We start from the raw sequence: 14,423 nt of genomic DNA, 5'->3' as shown, positions 1-14,423 counted from the left end.
AGGTAGTCATATTTTTCAATGCGACTGAGTCTAACTAAGTGTTAACATGAAAAAAACAAGCTTATTATTAAATATAGATACCTGTCTATTTCTTATTCACTTGACTTATAAGTCAATTTGATTTATAAACACGCGGCATATCTGTTCTTAGAACTGTCTTATACGTAGCTTGATAACATGAAACAGAAACAAAAAATGAAAGAACGGGGAATAACACTATACAGAATGACGAAAGATTAGTTAAAATTGTTAAAAGTTACCTTCAACATTTTCATTTCGGCGGAGTTTTGCTATCAGATAATCCCACAACGGTCGGAGTTTGGCATTGATGACACCTCGAACCTTAATACATCGAAAGAAAAAACAAAAAACACACAGTTGTAATCAGTACACAGAGCTTTCTCCCCACTCCCCATTTTAAACTTTCGAGCCTTTGATTTCCCCTCGAATGCGAATGAATATAGAAATGGCAAAATTAAACTTAATCGCCGAAGATATATTTTTCAACCGTTCAAATAATGACCTCGTGTACCTGTGGGGTAGATAAGGTGTAGAGAATGGGATTGATGGCAGAGTTAACTGGCAGAACAAAGACTGCGATCCAAACTGCCAGGTCACCACGTACACGGAAGGACTTTTCCAGGAGAGACCTCACTCCAATCACCACGATAGGCAACCAGCAGACACAGTCGGTAAGAACGATGAAGAACACTCTTTTGGCGAGCGAGGCCTCCCTCCTCAGATCGGCTGCCCTCTGCTTGGCCTTCATTTTCCTCTCTCTTTCGGTTCCTTGCTTAGCCAGGCGCCGGTTTGATGCGCAGGACTTAAAGATTATCATTGAGTAGGCCACAATGACAAATAACACTAGAGAAAAGTTTAGACCAACAAACATGGCAACAGAGTACTCCCAACCTGAGGGCTTATCAGCAGAAAGCTGCAATGGGAGACAAACTACTGATCTGCCATAAAAATGATGACCCTTCTGGCGACTACCAAAGTAATCGAAGCCGACCGTGGGAATAAACGCAATTATACCACCAACAATCCAGATAAAGACGCACAGAAGGTGCGTAACCTTAATTGTAAGGGACTTTCCGCTGTAGGGGTACAGAATATTTTTAAGCCGGTCCGCAGAGAGCAAGCAGATGAGCATCAAGGACACCTCGCTTGACAATATGGAAAGGGAACCTGTTATCTGACATGGCAAACTTGAACGCCAATAATAGTCATGCAAGAAATACTGCCCTGCCCAAATGGCATCCATCACACCTATAATGATCAGGTAGACACCCATTAGTCCATCAGACCCGGCCAAATTTATCAACATGATAGCCTGTATCTTGTTTTTCTCCTTTTTTTCCTTAAACACCAACCGCCACACGATCACAAACACAGCACCAACCAATGTCATAATTCCTACAACCCAGAGACAAATCCTAGGAGCTCGATCTTTGAACATCCTTTCACAACTTGCAAAGCTGTCGACATAAGCAAAGTCGCAATCCGCGTCCTCCTTCCTCAAATGGCAACACATCAGGTTGGTGTCTACAGTCCTACGGTTTAGAAAAAGAGTTGAAATGGATCACAAAAGTGGAAAAAAATGGAAAATTTTGATTCGTCACAATATCTGAATTTAAGACAAAGAAAGGGTGATACTAATACTCTACATGCTGCCTTGCTGTATACAGATAAATGAAATTCTTCAGTTAAACACCTCCAGACATCGGGAATATTCTACTGACTTACGTTGTTATCAAATTTTTCATGTTCGAGAAGAAACCGGCCGGTAGTTCTCGCATTTGGTTGTAATGGAAGTAACTGCAAATTAAAGGAGAGCGATTCAATTTAACACCAATATTTCATAAAGATACTGCTTTTTTAACCCTAAGTATTTTCAAGCTTTTGGGTTCTCTTCTTTCCTTTGCTCCACCCAATCCTCACTTCCCCCCAAACATTCAGTTCTTAACACTTCATAAGACTCCCTGGAATTCAAGGGAGAAGGAATGAACGGATGGGTATACCATTGTCAAAGAACAAATTTGCCTCAGTTTCGTTGATACCCATACAGTTAGGAGCCTAAGTAATGAGAAAAATGGGCATTTTAGAAGACTAGAGAACAAGTAACCAAGACCTCCTTTCCAGCATAGTCACACTTAACTTAATAAGAATAATTAGTTACTGAGTACGTAAAACATACTTAATGTCTAGAAATATATATATATACGATATTACTGTAATCTACTTGAGAGGGGACCTTAAATTGAGAGAAAGCCCTAATTTAGTTTTTCCCAAAAGTTTTTTAGTGGTTAGATGTGATTGTTTTTAAGAGTATAAAACTCGCGCGTGATTAACGGTATGAACTGCCCATCCTTATTTTTACACTCGTAAAAGTATCTATGGGTAATTTAAATAACGCAATTCTCAACTTGCATGATTCGGCCAATTGGATTACGTCTCCGTGAGGATGGGGGGGGCACGCTAATCCGAGAATTAAGCACACTGTCTCACTTGAATGTGGAATTAACTCTCGGCGAAGTTTAATCACACGAACGCGTTGAATAGTAACATTTTTTTAAACTCACAGGAATCGAATACTTGGCGCGATATCTTTGAATCGCTCGTTGCTCACTGTGCGGATTTTGTTGAAATAAAAGCTCCTACAAATGAAAATAAAATGAAAGAGTAACTCGTAAATGACAAACATGAAAACATAAATTTAGATTAAAAGAAGAAAGCAGAATGAGTGACTGTGAGTGAGTACGAGTAACACCGACTGACCACGAGTGACCACGAATGACCACTAGTAACCCCGGCTGGTCGTGATTGACCACGAGTTACCATGAGTAACCACAAGTGACCAAAAGTGACCAAAAGTGACCAAGAGTGACTACGAGTGACCACAAGTGGGTAAGAGTGGCCCTGAGTGACCCCAAGTGGGTAAGAGTGACCACGAGTGACCACGAGTGACCACGAGTGACCACGAGTGACCAAGAGTAACCCCGAGTGACCATGATTGACCACAAGTAACCAGGTGGTTAAGAGTGAGCACGAATAAGCGACCACGAATGACCACTACTCTCCATGAGTGACTCCGTGTGATAAAGAGCAACTAGCTAGTATGCAGTAATTAAAGGAAGGAAGGGGTGGTGTCATCTTCCTGCTTCCCGCTACACGAATCTTTTAACCGGTATGAATCATTCGTCACCCTTCTCCGTCAACCTTTTGTCTTTGCGTTTTTTTTTTCTGTCGTTTTGTTTTATCTTTTTTGTCCAAAATCTGCGTTTGGTTTTGCTATTTATAGCTCGTTTTCTTTACATTAATTTCCGTAACTTTCTTTCTTCTGTCTTAGCATTCTAGGTGGAATCGGGCTCATTACATAACATTTTTGACAATGGAGTAGTTCTGAGACCTGCCCTTTAAATGAAGGAGGTGATACATTGTTTGCAGATGTCAATCTTCGGAAATGATTTATCGACGGTGAAATCATAAGTCTTTAGATGAAGTCACCTGATGACAAGGAAGTTACGATGTCACTCAGATTTATCACTTCTTTACTTTGATGACGCGTAGTCACTCTTGGTTGTTAGTGGTCACTCGTGGCCATTCACTGGCGATCGTGGTCACTCGTGTATACTTTTTGACACAACCTAATCAAATGACGGAGATGAAGAATATACCGACGAATGCGCTCTCCCAAAAACCCCAGTTTTTCAGTGCATCACTAACGTAGATTAAAAATGATAATGAGAAACAGAGACTTACATGGACTGTATGTTTGTCAATCCTTTAAAAACTCCAGGCGGCAGGTACTGAATATTGTTTTCATAGACAGCCCTTGAACGACAAAGAAGGCAGATCGTGATCAGTTAAAGTACAGAAAACTCTAGAAGAAAACTTCCATTGCGGAAAAACTTTTAATGGCTTCATCGACTTTTCAATGTCTTATTACAAAAATTTCTCTATAAAATATGTAACACTGAAAAGTAGATTGAAAATAGACAAAAACTTCACTGCTAGGGACTACTTAAGAAATTAGGTGAAGGCAGTTAGCGGTTGCCTTGCTTAATCTGAGTATGAGTATGCGCTGATTTATGTACGGAAAAGAATTGTTACATCCTTTTAGTAATTGCCTTTCTTTTTCTGTCATGTAAAATCTTGTCAGTAAGATCAGAGTTGGCAGAGGCTAATCCGGATGTTATAGCCACTTCAAACTCGAGCGACGTCAGACGTGACTCAGGTAACCTCCAATGTGTCTGAATCTAAGCCTGTCAAAGCACACTAGTTTGAATAATTCAACGAAACCTTGAACAAAAGTGGGTGAGGGAATAGGTCTGTTCACCCTTTGTATTACGCCACAGATACAATTTACTCATAATTCAGAGAATTTATTTACTTATTCTTCAAGTAACAGGCTAGTTTTTGATGAATTTTTTTTCTTTCGCAATCGCATGTTCTCTCACAGAAAATTTAAAAGAACCAGATAATAAGACAGCAGCTGATGAACTTTAATTACAGATGATCAGATATCTCCTGTAAGATTACGATTTATTACAAGTGCGGTTAGGTATAATTTCTGTCCGCCACCTCGTTTGGATAAAATTACTGGGTTTACTTACAGGTCTTTCAATTTGGACAAGCCTTGGAACTGATCCGGTGACAGGGTTACGAGGCTGTTGTTTTCCAGGTATCTATGCGATAAATTAAATGTACGACACGTTCTGTATCGCTATTATATATCACCAATGAAATACCTTGTGACTCTTGTGAGCTTTCGCGCGAAAACGTGATATCTTCACAGCATGAATATCATGTTATCTTCACACGTGAAATATCGCCGCTACTATGGCTACATAAATTGCACCTTCTGCTGTTAAAGCGAAATGGGTTGGTTTCTTATTTCTGTTTATATAATGAATAAAATATTACATGGCCACTTGGAGATACGAAATTTAACCTCTCGTGTTGAAAAGTTTTTTTTGAAAACTCGAAGAGAAATTTGAATGCCATGTATTATCCTCCATATTTTGCGCTACCTTAAAATCATGATCGTTGATAATTCTTATTTTCTGCGTCTATTTTAAAAGTAACTGCATATTTTTTCGATTAAGATCCTTAAACAAACTTTCATTAGGTCTCAAGAATAATCGGTGGACTATTTCAAAGCTTCCTTTTGAGTAATGTTTATTAAAAAAAACGGGCACTAAACCAGTTTTTATCACAGACACGAATCACTTACAAAGTTTCTATCTCGGAGAGATTTTTGAACTTTGGCAAACGCTGAAGTTTGTTACTGGAGAGAAAGCTTAAAAAAAGAAACAAAATGAATTGAAAATAAGTCAACTGCATTGGTACTTTAGACTCTCGCATAGTTTTTATTATGTCATAAAAGGGACCTCGTATATTGACAATAAAACTTAACTGATTATTTGCAAGGTAATACATCTTAGCTGAGTAACCAAAACCTTTTGTTCCTGGTCTTGAGAATGTGAAAAAAAGGTGCCATTTGTACTTCCGCTGTTTGAATGGTCGTTTGCATATAATGATATGAATTCGCTTCTCAGTATTGGTGTATCGAAACTATGAATTCAAAGTGTTGCTGATATCGCAAATCAATCTTGTGGGAGTTAAAACGTAATATTTTAAACCTTCCCCGATCGCTTGGCCAAAAAAAATTAAGTCTCCAGTAAAGTGGAGAAAAGCACTGAGCGAGGCAGTCGAGATATCTTTTTAATTTATATTTTATTTTAACTGCTGTTAATGACCAAATCCACTAAAGTTAGCATATACTGGGGTGGAGAGGTGTTCCAATCTCTCTCTACCTTGTTATATGCTGAAGCTAGTGAAGCGTATGGAGCAGTTTACCTTGATATGTGGATTGTAATAGTCAAACAATTTTAGCATTCTATTTGGAACGGCCACAATGCAAAGGTCTTACTGAAACCTCAACAAAAAATATGTACGGTTTCACTCGCTGTAATTAAATGCCACTTACAGCCTTTTCATCCGAGTAAGGTTGCCAAAAACATCTTCAGGAAGACGCTGAATTTTGTTGTTTGACAAATCCCTTAGAGTATTTATTGAGACATAGTAAGCTGACATTTAAGAACATAAATTCTACTTAAAAAAAAATGGGACAGTCTCACTCCTTAACGTATTTTATGTGCTGGACAGGAGCCAAAATCGGCTAGCTTATAGTACAATACTAGTTATTTTTTTACCAAATCAGGAAATGAAAAGCTTTTTATCTTGTGTCTCTGAAAATATCAAATATGACCAAGAATCTCCAATATGCAGCAACTGGACTCAAAGGACATATTTATTCCATGCATAATGCTGAGAGACCTTCTGTTAAGACAAAAATGGCAGGGACTCGAGACACTTCATTGTATTATGACATCTATCACTTGACCACTACTTTACTCTCACTCGGTAATTTCCAAATTTTTCAACTAACTTTGGACCACCGACTATGAATGTTAATATCTGACCCGTAAACCTTTTACCGTGAGAAAGAGAAGTCCTACTTACAGTACTTTTAGGTTGGCATTATTGCTTAGTATCCCTTGAGGCAAACTCTGCAACTGATTGTAGGACAAGTCCCTATAAAAACGTGTTTGGAGAACGAGATGATTGCCAGTTAGGAAAAAATAAGCAAAAAAACAAAGATTCAACTAACAAAATCCATTTTCAAGGGGGATGCCTATTATCAAGTTATTTCCATCCCCACTATGTGCAACTCTGTCATTTCGATTCTATCTTGGATGACTGTTTAACTTCCGAAGCTCTTATCTGATAGAATTTAGGGGCTCATTAATCAGCTGCAGTAATCGTTATGTAAATAACAAATATTACGCTCATACATAAGAAAGAAATACATAGGGAGATATCGATTGTGCAAGTAGAAGGATCATACAAACGTTACGTACAGGGTAGTAATATCTCTTGAATGGAAAAAGTTGACGCTTACATTTCTTCCAAGGCTGACAAATCAAGAAAAATGTTGCGTGGTAGCTTTTCTAGCTGATTGCCGCTCAATCGCCTACATTGGAAGAACAACAAAATTCCGTTGATTTAGTAAGAATAAATTTTTTAGACAAACAGGACTCTTGTCTAATGCAATTTTTATCGTGAAAAAGTTACAAGTGATAAAAAATGTACGAAGAAACAAAAGAAAGATGATCACAACAAATAAAATTTTGACATTGCTTGCATTTATTTTATTCCAAATGCATCCAAATGGCTGGCCGAAACAGAACTCAACGCATGTCAAGTTCAAACTTTAACAAGACTGTCGTTCAAAAGGTATTCAGCCACAAGCTTGGAGAAGTGTGTACATTGATTTTAAGCCATTCAAAAACGTTAAGAAGAACATTCGTTGTACAGCAATCAGTAAAAGTAACTTGCACTTATCTATCGGATTCTTCCGCGAATATAAAAGCTAGGCGTTCGCAAGAACTCGACCATCGCTTTCAAACCTTAGGTACGCGTTTTGAGTGGCCAACCATGAGAGAAATTTAGCAGTTTTTAAGTGTCTTCCGTCATGGTCTCTTCTACTTGATACCTCATCATAGTTGAAGTGGCTGCATTCGGAGAGAAATTCAGGGAATTTAAACCCGAATATGATAGTAAGAATTGGTTTTCTTTCGACGCTGCCAATTTGACGCTGCCAGATTCGTGACCTTTTCCTCTCTCTAATTTACGCATAATACCGTCCCGCCCCGTTTGCATCATACTGCTTATGATATTTACGCCTGACTGTTGCCTTTTAAAGCAGATTTTGACATTCAAATTTCGGTTCAGTTTGACACTGGGATAGAAAGAACCGGATCATTGCATATTTAGTGGTCTTCGCTGGACAAATCGCTTAAAGAGGGTCACCGGATACCATTTTCCCTTAACTGGTGCTGTAAACAACCTTGGCTGGGAATCTATGTTCTTACTCTGCAGCCCACTCTGTCTTGTCTTTGTTGGACCTTCTAAAGACGACACGAACCCCACACCATTGTCATTTTTGCATAATTGAAATCATTTGTTCCATTTTGTTCTTGAAGGCCACGAAAAACAAAGGACAGCAATATAGGCTACTGCACTGAACAAATAAGAGCGTGCGGAGTTTTAGAACTAAAATTTTCTCCCTTTCATAGTACCTATTCTTCCTCTCCAGGACTTCGCATTTTAGTCAGACGTATGCCCATACAGCAATGGCGAAAGAGTGGACTCTTCATACGATTGCCTTTCGAGTGCAGCCATCGTCCCTGTTAAGAGTCTCTTAAGCTATCTAGCTCGTATTCTCAACCACTTTTGGGTTTAGAAACTTTCGAGTGATCTGTTAAAATTTCTCTGCCTCGTTTTCCTCGATTTCGTTGTCGATATTTTTTCTTCAAACAACTTACATTCGGCTAGGAAGAAGTACTCTTAATTGTGATTGGTTGTTTGTTAACATCCCGGCCATTTTCTTTCTCACACCTTAAGTCCAATTTCTGCGAGAGGCGTCATTCGCGGTAGAGCTGATCAGAGCCGTATATAATCTCATGTGCAAAATTAATCAGTATGTCCAATAAATCAAAACATTGGCTATGAATTGTTCTTGTCAAAAACCAGAAATAAAAGCATTTGTGGAGAGCGGAGCCTGAAAAGAAGAATTTTGTGGTAAACAGGGCAATATTGTCTTTATTTAAGGTTATGCAAGAGGTTCCGACACGAGTTCCTTTCCGGGATTACTTCCAAGTAAGTTGTAGAAGAACCCACGCTAGGGTTGATTGGAGTTTAATTTAAGCAAGGTCATATCGAATGAAATCAGTTCTCGCATTTTATGTTGTTTTCTCCGCCTTCAACCGGTCCTGTGATTCAGGATGTCTCAAAAGAAAACAAAGGTCAACAATGACAACTAAGTGATAGATGCATTATGTCTTACACCTCTCAGTGTAAGTCCACAGATCGACTCTTGATTGGAGGTTTCATTTGACGCTGAAGCGCGCCGGCCGGGTGCAGGTGAATGTGCCGCCAGAACATTCGTGTGTTGTAAATGGACTAACTGAAACGAGGTTTCCATGTTGAAATGTTGCGGGTCATTTCTGTAGTTCAGTTTTTATTATTGTAGGTATAAGTAAAAGATTTACCACTTACAGATATTTAAGCTTATCCTGCTTAGCAAACAAGTCTTCAGGTAACTTTTTGATGTTGTTGTTCCCCAGCCACCTGTAAAACACCATGCACAATTAAGTTCTTCGCTTCAGTCTGCCAAGCCACATAGTGTTCTGTCACTGAAGGCAAGCTTTAGAAATCTACCTACTGTATACCTTCAACAAAGAGAATTTTAAGATTATAATCTATTATAAACGTTGAAGTTAACATTGATTTTGTAAGTCATCTATTCTGCGTTTTTCAGTTGAAATCGCGTCTGACTATGATAAATCTTGATGAACTACGGGACATGGAGAAGAAACCTGAAGTGATTTCTAGATTCGTTTTGAACAAGGCACCTTCCGAGGAGAAATAGTATTGTCGGGCGGGAGGTATCAACCTCCTGTCTTTACCAATTTGTTCAAGATAATTTATTTTAGCACCTGTCTTTTTTACAAATTCAGGTGGTTAATTGGCATTCATTCTCATTTTTCAACAAAAGGCTCAAAACAATTTTGGGAAAGTGGAAAATCAATCTAAGTGAACGGCAGTCGACTGTCGAGAGCTTCAGGGCCAATTACTTACAGATCGATGAACTTGAAGCGTTTGAATATATCAGAAGGCAGAGTCTCCAGTTTGTTGAAGTCCAGGGTTCTGTGTCGAAAAATAATGACAATTGGGTAGTAGCGAGCAGGTTAAAATCCTAACATGACGCAACATGTTGGATTTTGAAAGACATTTCTCAACAGTTCGTCTGTCATCTCAAGGCTAATTTTCTTAATATTGAACTTTATATCTTTTTCACTTTGAAACTTTGCGTTGATTGAACTAAAGCTGTCAGAAAAAAATTTGTTGAAGCATGTATTTCAAATTCACAGTTGTTGTGTCTGGAACATTGCTGCCCGAAGATTTCAAACAGGGCTCAAGGCATGAATACTGAAAAAAAACTAAAAATAATCTTACTCGATTTATCTGTGAGAGAAATGTTTGTAAAAACTTATTTGTTTTTTTAGACTCAGGAAGCAATTTTTATCCTTTTTTCTTTTTTTTCAATTTCAATTTGCACTTGCACGACGATGAACATGCCTTGTCAAATAAAGAATAGTTCTTACAGCACTAGTGAAAATTTCCTGTACAGTTTGCCATTCAGTGGTTTTAATTTTCAGTCTCCATCCTGGAAAAGGGTGTGCTGCTAAGAACTCTAGGGACCTTAAATGTTAGTATTACTGCTCATCCGAAGGGTAATGAAAATTCAAAACTACTAAACTTACAAGTTTTGAAAGCTGGACCAGCCCGTCCACTCAGGTAGTTGTTCAGAGGAAAAATTCTTTAAATTGTTGTTGTTCAGGAATCTGCATCGTTAAAAGGGAACAGCATTAGTAAAACATTAATGGCTTGATTTGATTTCCTCTGCCGGATGCTATTGATACAGACTTAAAGCACAGACTGAAAACCCCTCTTTGGCTGATTTTAATTGAGCCATTATGATGAGGTTTTAATTCGGTATGTACGTGCTAATGAGTAGTATACAGATTGTTTGGCTTCTCGCATTCTCTTGGTGAATGGAGTTTATATAAATTATAAGAAAATGACCCAAGAAATTACGGAACAAACTATCTTCCAAGGAGAGAAAACTACAGAACTTCTCGTACTCCTTTTTTGGTGGAGATTTTAGAATCCTACTGCATAATATTACTACGATTACTCTCATTTCAGACTAAAAACTGCATCTATAGGAAGAAAGCTTGGATATTTAAAGCAATATCTGGCGCAAGCAATACCTACCGCGGGTCTAAATTAAAGTTTTCTTTATTCCTGGTATAGCCATCTTTGATTTTAATGGCAGCGGAAGGCTGAGTAGAGAGAGTAATTTGTACCTACGGGATGGGCGACGGTCAAAAATAAGGAGAGGGGCTGGGGTGGGGGAGTAAAAATTACTCGCCCTTCCCGCCCTTTCCCCGTCCCCCTTCCACTCTGACTCCAAATCAAACATGGAGTTCGGATAAATGATCACGAGCTTATAACCTTAATTCGGCCTTAAAGACGCTTGCATTGAAGGCTACTCCTGGTACTTTTCATCTGACAGTATGAGGTCAATGATACTATGAGGTTTTGGTATGGAAGGAAAAGTCACCCCCTCGATTTTGGTCTCTTAGACAATTAATTTATGCGTTAAAACTTAGATTAAACGCGTTATCCCATTCTGTCCCACTAGGTTTGCTTCTGTCCCCAAAGTCGTGCTATTTTCTTCTATTGAAATATCTGGAGGGGTGGGGTGGAGGGGGGTACAATGGCTGAAATTTTTGCCCGAATACATGGAGTAATCAACATAATGCAAAATGACTTCTGTCGTTGGGCCGTACAAAGATTATCTTGCAGGTTTTCTTTATTTTCGCTCCATTCGGAGAGCAAACGTACAGAAGACTATTGCAAAGGAAAGAAATTAAAGTGCTTCAAAGTCTTAAAATTGACGACGGCAACAGTCCCAACGATAGATATGATTTTAATTCTTGTATTCAAACTGTTTTTCGTGCATCTTTTTGGCTGCCATTTGGTTATGTTCTATGCATATTTGGTGGCTCATTTACAATGGTTTGTGGTGTTACAGATTTCATTGGATTTCACCTTTTTTGTTACGCAATTACCTAGTGAGCAATTTCGCTCCTGGCTTGGCCGCGCTTATCTTATCACATGTAGCCCAAGCTCGCAAAATGAGTCCCCGTGAATATGCGCTGAATATACATGCTTTATTAACCAAGGGTGTGGTCAAGATGGCTGGATATTGGCCGAGTTCTTCTATCGGGTTTGGACCGAGACGAGCCCGCTCATCTTTTCACAAAACTCAGGTTTGTGGAATATAATTTGCTTCACTTGTTAAGATCAACTGTTTATGATAACGAGGCGCGTAAGTTTTGCCTCATTTAACAGTTTTTTTACCCTGAAAATTATTATTCAGTTTTACACCTTTGACACAATTTATTGGTGGAAAGGATGGCTCTGGAATAGCTGACTCGTTTGTGAAATTGTTTATTCAGTCGGTCAGGGAAATTTCACGTTTGTCAGGGAAACGTCAGGGAGTTTCAAAAACCTTTGACTCTGGCAGCTATGGCAACGGGTGTTTTGGTATCAACCTCTCACTGTTCTGTCGTCTCTACATTTAAACAAAAATTCCGCGAAGGCTTTAATCAATGCGGAGGCAAGAGAAACCAACGTGGGCAAAGGAAAATAGTGTACTACGAGTAAATAAAATAGCTGAACGGCGCTTGAACAAGTGCACACGGCTTAATGTTTCTCCCGGTACTGCTGCTTTTGTCGTAGTGTGGTCTAATAAAGTTAATTCTTCAAAGTGAAGTTAAAATTCACTGGTAAAGATTCTAAGAGAGTGGCCTTTATTTCAATAAAAAAGCTCCAGTAAATTCAAAAATGCTTCCTGGGCTTGCCAAATTTGCGAAAGTTCAGTGCAGATTATTCGAGGATCGCAGTGGTAGACTAATTCTGGCCACAAAGCCAGTTGGCTTTTTTTCTTTTATGCTGAAGTTCTTCGTGCCATTGCGTTTATTCACTAAGAAATTAATTTCGCTTTTTGCTCTTCTCGCCGGCAGTTTATTCAGTTTTCGGCACTTTGATTGGTTTCTCGCACTTTTTGATGGTTTTCATAAGAATCAGCTACTTAGTCACAAAGTAATAATTAAGAGGCCCTGCGCCTTAGAAGCGACCGATGATTTCTGACTAAATATTAAATTCGGCCGATTTTATCATCCAAGTAGAGGTTACCGAACACTATTCTAACCAAAAATATAGAGCTACGAACTTGTTACGTCTGATAACAGCACAATTTATCCCAAAATATGCCCTTTTAAAAACCGGTTCAAAAATCACTATCACAAACTACGGCGGAATCCAAGCAAATGCGTAAAATATAAGTTAAAAAAAAAACAAAACTCTTCCGCCGCCAGATATCTTGAAGTGAAACAAATTTATATTATTGCCATGAATGATGATGAATTCAGGTGAAAATTAGCCTGATAGTCATGGTCCATTTAGTACTTTGGAAGGCTGCATGTATTTCGTTACATTCTTCACTGGTTGTTTCAATCAAGTTTTACGTCCGCTGACCCCTGTAAGCGCTGACCCGTAACGTCCTTTGGTATGTAACGATGGAGAAATGACATTTCCAAGATTCAACTCACCTCAGCAGATGGTAAATGTAAATTTTTTTTTTCTGCCTATTTTTCATCTTCCCTTCTCTTTTAATACCATATCCTTTTATTTAGGATGGTATTTGAGCACCTAGCAAGGTTTAAAGTGACATTTACCACGCTATCCATTGACGTATTGGCAACAGAGAAGTGTTTGGCCGAAGTAGCAACATAACGGTTTACACTTTAGCCGAAAAATGTTTTTCCAGAAACGCAATGTATATCCTTCTATTGTCTGATTTATCACTGTGACTGCTTTCAACAGTGTTGGATTTTCTAAAAATAATCATTTTAAAATCATCTCTAACGCTTCCATCTAATTTGATATGCAATATTGGAAAATATATATTTCATTTGCTTCTGCAGTTTTTCAATGTTTATCGAATGATATTGCATTAAAAGTCCTTTTTCTCCATAACTGCATAGTTTTCTCATTATTTTGTGCTGCGATAGTGATGATGATGATGATGATCGTTTAATTCCATAACCTCGCAGCTAAGGCTGAATTACAGTATGGGTCAGTATTATCCAACTACACCTAGACGAGTACAAATAACGCCATAGATGAGTACAAATATCACGCGGTATTTGTACTCGTCTATTGTTGTACCGGTTAAACCGGTTTTCTCGCATCGTGCAAGCGAAGAATTGGATTGTAGTTAGGAAATAAAAACAAATGGCGGACAACTTGAATCATATTTCAAACGACGAAGAGTCAGAATGGCTGGCAAATATAGATCCAAGTTCATTAGATGAATCGAACGAAGAAAAACAGCTTGACGACCAGAAAATTTCTTCATTTAATGAAGAAAATAGAAACAGCAGCACAACAACGCGCCAATTCCGTTCCGCTTCGCATACTTCTGTCTCGCACTCCCCGTAAAAAAACATTCGCGAAATTCGCCCCCACTGAAATAACAATTTGGCGTGTTAGATAATAAATAACTTATTAGACGCTTTGTTGTGTAGTATCGCTGAGTATTTTTACTCGTTATTTGTATTTTGACTCGCCCTACGGGCTCGTCAAAATACAACACAACTCGTAAAAATACTCAGCGATACTACACAACAAAACGTCTAATAAGATATATGTATTACGTA

General features: G+C 38.5%; 1 protein-coding gene across 1 annotated transcript in view; it reads right to left on the bottom strand.

Annotated features, from left to right (window-relative positions):
* LOC111343400 (uncharacterized) overlaps nt 1-14,423 on the bottom strand; it is a 33,255-nt gene that overhangs the window by 7,707 nt on the left and 11,125 nt on the right. Inside the window, exons 4-16 of the mRNA XM_088747201.1 lie at nt 10,395-10,475; nt 9,709-9,777; nt 9,127-9,198; nt 6,968-7,039; nt 6,529-6,600; nt 5,993-6,064; nt 5,237-5,302; nt 4,617-4,688; nt 3,763-3,834; nt 2,583-2,657; nt 1,747-1,818; nt 533-1,553; nt 261-342 (exon numbers count right to left, since the gene is read on the bottom strand). Of these exons, the coding sequence (XP_088603327.1) occupies nt 261-342; nt 533-1,553; nt 1,747-1,818; nt 2,583-2,657; nt 3,763-3,834; nt 4,617-4,688; nt 5,237-5,302; nt 5,993-6,064; nt 6,529-6,600; nt 6,968-7,039; nt 9,127-9,198; nt 9,709-9,777; nt 10,395-10,475 (1,898 nt within the window). The remainder of the gene's footprint in view (nt 1-260; nt 343-532; nt 1,554-1,746; nt 1,819-2,582; nt 2,658-3,762; nt 3,835-4,616; nt 4,689-5,236; nt 5,303-5,992; nt 6,065-6,528; nt 6,601-6,967; nt 7,040-9,126; nt 9,199-9,708; nt 9,778-10,394; nt 10,476-14,423) is intronic.

The sequence above is a fragment of the Stylophora pistillata genome, chromosome 1 (genome assembly GCF_964205215.1).
Source record: "Stylophora pistillata chromosome 1, jaStyPist1.2, whole genome shotgun sequence".
Lineage (NCBI taxonomy): Eukaryota > Metazoa > Cnidaria > Anthozoa > Scleractinia > Pocilloporidae > Stylophora > Stylophora pistillata.
The sequence above is the reverse complement of the archived record's forward strand: the minus strand, read 5'-3'. Positions and strand labels throughout refer to the sequence as shown.